Raw genomic sequence first — 6,202 nt, 5'->3', positions numbered from 1 at the left:
AACGCATTTGACAAAATGCAATTAATTGATTTGAGATATAACTGTTACGAACAGAATTATATTATATTACTACGTTAATTTGAGTTAATTATGATAAAAACTCACTTAAGCAAGAAAATAATTCTGAACAATCATGTAACTGATCCTAACTCTTGATTTTGAAAATTCAAATAAATCGTTCAATCGATTTCGATAATAGTTCATAGAATATATTGCACAGATGGCATTGCGGTATACTATGCCCAATCAGAGTCGTATTAACGGCTACCTTTAGATATGTCGTGAACTGTCACATTGATGATCGTGTGTAAATATGAAAACTTCGTTAATAAAATGGCTGTTGGGAATTTACGATTACCGGCAATCACGGTGAAGCGTAGATATATAGTACGATTATTAATTACATTTTTTGTAAGGTATAATGACTTGTCTTATTTAATCAATGCATATAAAAAATAAAAAAATTATGATTCTTGAGAAAGTGCTAAATAAAAAAAAAATACAAATCGATCAAAATACGTTTGGGAACGTTAAAAATTGTTACGCTTATTTTTGTTATAAATTATAATTTTGAGTTTATGTTAATCACAGGTAATAGAAATCAAATCTAACGTTTGTAAATGCAAATGTTTATTAAATATCTTCTTCTAATTTTTTAATAAAAATATTTCGTATATCCAATAGAAAAAATTGTAATCATCTAACCTATCTTTCTTAAAAAAATAAAATGTATTTTAATTCCTATTTGTTTTTCAGAAAGAACTCAAGAAACAGCAGTCCAAATTATTACTTTAATAATTGTTATAATTATTCCTCTGATATCATTTAAAAACATTTAACAAGGATTACAAAAATTTTAATCTGTGTTAATTTGTGTTTAATATGGCTTATACTTCACTGCCAAAACTTGTCAACTTAAATAAATTACAGTCAAATAATGTTGAGAAGACTTTATCGGAAGTAAGTATAAAATTTAATATGTAAAAGTGACAATATATCGTGTAAGAATAACAAAATTTTGTGATAAATTAATGAATAAATTAATTATAATCAATGTATGATTTAATCCATGTGTTCAAATATTATTATAACAATATTTATAATTTGCAGATATTACAGTCAGATCCGGTAAAACGTCTTCTCAATCAGCCTAATATTATTATTAAGACTATTCCACTAAATACTCAACCAAAATCAAATTTTACATCAAATATTACAAACACAAATATTGTAAATATTTCCACAAATACTTTTGGAGGTAAAAATAATGGTATCAATACAGATTTAAGTAGAATAAAACAGCCAGATGTTACTGTATTTTCTACTAAATCAAATAAGGAAGAAAATACGGATGATGAAAATCTTTTACCTTCAAAAACTGAAGGGAAGTCCGAAATTGCATTACTCCCTATTGAAAGGAAAAAGAAGAATTGTGGACACTATGGACCTTGTGAAAACATTACTTGCGATGTCACTGTTGAACAGTGTATAGACAATGATGGAATATCTCTTATGTTAGCTGTTAATATAGAAGAAAATGAAATAAATGCACCTGTATGGAAACATTGTAAAAACAGTTCCTGTGATGCATTGAGCATCGACCATGATCGTTGTCGTAGAGCGATTATAAGGCTAAACAGATTCAATAAGTCTAAGATTTGTGATATTTGCGGTATCACATTGAAAACACGAAAATCTCGAATACACCATAAAAACTGCAAAAGACAGAATGAATATAGACATAATAAAACAGACAGTGCGCAACTTTTAAAAGAACGAATGCGTGAAAGAGAATTGCAAATGCTAGAGGATGCAAAAACGAAAAAGCAAGATTACATGGATCCAATAACAGGATATAATCGTGCTATGGACGTTTTAAGAAAAAATGAAGAATTAATTATTATTCCAAAAACACAATCTTCTCAGCAATCTGGCATTACCATAACTTCCTCGTCTAATCAAATTAATCAGCAAACAAATACTATCAGTAACATCTCTACAAAATATATGCCAAATATACCTCTAGTATTTCCACAACAAAGTGTAGTTCTAAGTAAAAATGCGGGTTCTAATGAAAATAATATTACACAAACTAAGTTAACTCATACACTAAACAGCAAACTTGTAACCACTTCAACTACTACAATCCCAAGCCAGTTTATCAAATTTACTAACTCACCTCAAACCAGTTTACAGTCTATATCATTGAATGATTGGTTATTATCACAATCTCATGTTGTTACAACTTCATCGCTTCATTCTAAACCATTTTTAACACCCATTCGTGTTGTACCGATAACTAATTTAATAACACAGCCATCATTATTACATAGAACACAAGGCATTCCAAAATTTTGTATTATGGCAGATAATTCAGTACCAGCTTTAACTATACCAGATATAAAACCCGTTATATCGCCAAAACCTATAGATAAGCCAAATACCAATCCTGATGAAAGTCCTAAACAAGAATCACACAAGCGTAAAAAGTCAGGAGTAAAGAAAAACTTACGAAAAAAAAACAGAAAAAAAGATTTGAAATGTAATTATTGCAACAAACACTTCAGCACAGATTGGTATTTTAAAATTCATGTTGCTATGCATAGTGGTGAAAAACCTTTCACATGTAGATTATGTCAAGAGTCTTTTAGTAATAGATATGATCTAAAAAAGCATCTAACAAATGATCATAAAAATGAAAACATTAGTTGCAATGATTGTGATTTCACTTGTACTTCATATTCGTCACTTGATAAACATATGAAAACACATTCTGCAATGGTACAATCACACCAATGTTCTGATTGTAATAGTATGTTTACAACTATCGATGATCTTAATTCTCATAAACAGGAATGTGATGGCCAAATAGACACAGATATTAAAACTGCAGAAACGGAATCAGAAAGTAAGGAAATTAAAAAAATAGAAAAAAAAGATCATGAGAATTCGAGTGACGTTTCTAGCGAAACTGAAGACAAATGTATTAATGGTACAGAAAAAAAAATATTTAACTCTGATAAAAAAAGTATGAAACAAGAAAAGCAAAACAAAGTTTCATTAGGAGAAACTAACGGTGTTAAAGTAAATGGCGTTTGTCTTCATTCATAATATGAAATTCATAATTCATAAATGAAAATTAAAATAAATTTGATGAGAACTAAGCCCTCAATGTCACAATGTTTGAATGTTAATCATAACATTGATGAAATATATCTCTATAAATTTACACATGCGCAGACATAATGAACAGATGAAGTTAAATTTCCAAATCATTCCATAGAAAAACTTTTATAAAGGCTACGTTAAACTTGATGCTTTTTCTGCAATGATAGAGAAATAAATGATTAATGTAAATGTATAAATATAATATTACATATTATTGCTAAATAGTTACTTATTTCAAGTAGGATTCTGCTGCAAAGAGAGTAAAACATTAAAAATTAGTATTTCTTCTAAATAAATCACATATTTTTTCAGCATGAGGCACATTTACTAATGGAAGAAATTCTAATTTTCTTCATTATTCTTATAGTTAATAAGCTTTGCAGCAGTGGCTCGTGCGATATTTTTATTATGAAATTAGAAAAGTGCAAGTTTCTAAATTTTCCTAAGGAGACACATAATCTTAAACGTATTTTTTGTAATTTTAAGTAGCCTTTAATATATTACGGATTAGTCGAATATTATTTATGAAATAAGGACTATAATTAGATATAGATCGTATAAATTGTGTGATCTGTGATAGATGGCCGCCTTCGCTAACATTATTTACCATATATTTCATTTGTATAAATCGTAATTTAAAGATAGTATATCTTTTATTATTTTGATTTATAGATTTATTACCACGCAACTGATGACGCAGTCTTATTTCAAAATGTTATAAGAACAATATAAGACAACATTTTATGAAAAATTTGAGCACATCTCATTGACCAATGTATAAATATTACTGTCATCATATGTCTGAGCATAAAACGTAATTAGATATACATATCACTTAACGCACAGATAAATATATTAATCTGAAAGATGTTCTTTTAGTTCTTTTTCTTCGTTATTCTCTTTTGTAATATTGCAATTGATGTTTAAATAGCTCTAGTAATGTTAATATGATTTAAAAAAATGTAAATATTTCGGTGCTATTATAAACTATGATTTTAATTTGATATTAAATTTAATATCTTACAAGTATTAAATGTTTCAAATAAGTAAATATTGTTATATGGATCTCTATGTAATTTACGTTACTTCTTGCCAGTCTCTATAGATGTATTTTGTTGTATTATAGGAACAACATCTGTATATCTACATACACACACATACATACATACATACATACATACATAAATACATATATATATTTAAATTGTAAAAGATGGCACATATAATATTTTTTTATGTCAAACGTGTAATATATATACATGGATACAGAAGTGTGCTCATCTTTCATATATGCACTTATATAATCACTTATTCTTGAATAAGTCTAAACATGACAAAAGTAGTGACATTATAACAAATATAAGCATGTTAACTTATGATATATAAAAAAATCTACAGTGAAAATCTATAATTTATTAATGTATAGAAGTATATACATGCAATTTCGGCTTATGTCATTTCTATGTGTAATATAATTTTTTAATATCTCGATACATATGAACATATGATGTAACGAAAGACTAGAAAATTTTGTTAGTAAATATCTTAATGATATGTTATTGTCAAACCTAGCAAAGATTTATGGATAAAATTCTTATTCTATTGTAATTACTAAAAGTGCATAAAAGTTTATGCGTTTAGTATGTTTTATCAGACTTAAAACACAAAAAAAATATTTTTAAATTTAAAGATCTGATAAAATATTATGTGCCTTTTAAATCATAAATGTTCCTAACAAATATAGTCTGTTTTAAATGAATACAAGAAGTACATAATATTTTCCATATAATTATGACTACAATATGCCCACTATTTTTACTTCTTTGCAAAAGTATTATCCTAATCATATTAAATAAAACTATTTGCATTCTTAATAATTTATTCTAAATGGATGAATCAATACAATTAAGTATCGTATACAAATGAATTTTATTTCATGTAATAGATTGTCAAAATGTTTTTCTACAATAATATATTGTCGAGGCATCTGTCAAAATTCCTTTTAAAGGTAAACAAATTTAAATCCATAGATATAAGTATTACATCTTACCATCTATACTCTTACATTTTATAATTCCTGTATCTTGTTCTAAATAATATTGTTATGTTGTAGATTTTCTGTATTATTTCATAGATGAGAAAAATTGAAAAAATATTCTTATCATCGAAGACAGAGACTTTTACTCATTGTGCATTCAAAATAGATGATCACAACTTTTACATTGTCTTATACATTACTTGGAGGTATAAGAGGTATTGTATATTTAATATTTCATTATTACATATTGTTTCGCATTAAAGAACACACAACTAACTGGTCACCTCATTTTACAGACTGTCAAAAACGTTCTTATAGCATGAGGCAATATCAAAGAGTATAAGAATGGATATAGAGAGTTCTACAGAAATTAATAGAAGACTGAAACGTCTACTATAAAAATTAATCACATGTGTGTTTGTTATTTTGAATTTTTAACAAAATTACTAATAAAAATTGCATTATATTCAGGGTATGTTAATATTTATATTATGGTAAAACAAATGGAATATTGTTCAAATAGTACAGATCAGTACTATAGATCTTTTAAATGAAAGTAAAGTAATCGACGAGAGAAATGAATCTAGCGAATGTATATAAAAAGAAAGATGTTTACTTACTAAAATACAACAGAAGACTGATTTCAAGAACACTCAAAGTCGTCCACGGATCGTGCATTTGTTTTTGTTTTGTTCACTGTCCTCCAGTGACTGCAAGTCTAATGAAATTTTTTATTAAAATTACTTTACATTCAAGGTACGTTAATAGTTATATAATGTTTAAACAAAGATCAAATATTGTATTTAAATATGACAAAACTAAATACATATTATAGATTATTTAATACTTATGCAACAAAAATATTTGAATGTAACAAGTTTTATTATTACTATTTCATTAATGTTTGCAATGTTATTTTTTGCAATATAATTGTAGGCAATGTCATTCTATATTTTATTTAAATTTGAAGCTGATATTATAAAAACAGGTACTTTT

At 26.5% G+C, this 6,202-nt stretch overlaps 1 protein-coding gene across 3 annotated transcripts; it reads left to right on the top strand.

The window, feature by feature from the left end:
- Positions 1-263: 263 nt before the first annotated feature.
- On the top strand, positions 264-3,745 carry LOC124955911 (gastrula zinc finger protein xFG20-1-like). 3 transcript variants are annotated; one of them, XM_047511043.1, is made up of 3 exons: positions 264-387; positions 757-960; positions 1,111-3,745. In XM_047511043.1, exons 2-3 carry the CDS (start codon positions 883-885, stop codon positions 3,109-3,111), a joined length of 2,079 nt encoding a protein of 692 aa, XP_047366999.1. In that variant the 5' UTR covers positions 264-387; positions 757-882; the 3' UTR covers positions 3,112-3,745. The 3 variants fall into 3 exon arrangements, with proteins under 3 accessions (XP_047366999.1, XP_047366998.1, XP_047366997.1); XM_047511042.1 differs by having other exon boundaries at positions 275-591; XM_047511041.1 differs by having other exon boundaries at positions 278-416.
- The last annotated feature ends 2,457 nt before the right edge of the window (positions 3,746-6,202 follow it).

This window comes from Vespa velutina, chromosome 19 (genome assembly GCF_912470025.1).
Source record: "Vespa velutina chromosome 19, iVesVel2.1, whole genome shotgun sequence".
NCBI classification, from domain to species: domain Eukaryota; kingdom Metazoa; phylum Arthropoda; class Insecta; order Hymenoptera; family Vespidae; genus Vespa; species Vespa velutina.
Note: the sequence above shows the minus strand (reverse complement) of the source record. Positions and strands in the feature narration are given on the sequence as shown.

What these genes read in the sequence shown, in the direction of transcription:
- LOC124955911 (XM_047511043.1), top strand. Translation starts at nt 883, where the DNA reads ATGGCTTATACTTCACTGCCAAAACTTGTCAACTTAAATAAATTACAG. An exon ending in TTGAGAAGACTTTATCGGAA is followed by an intron (nt 961 to 1,110) that starts GTAAGTATAAAA and finishes TATAATTTGCAG; the next exon opens with ATATTACAGTCAGATCCGGT.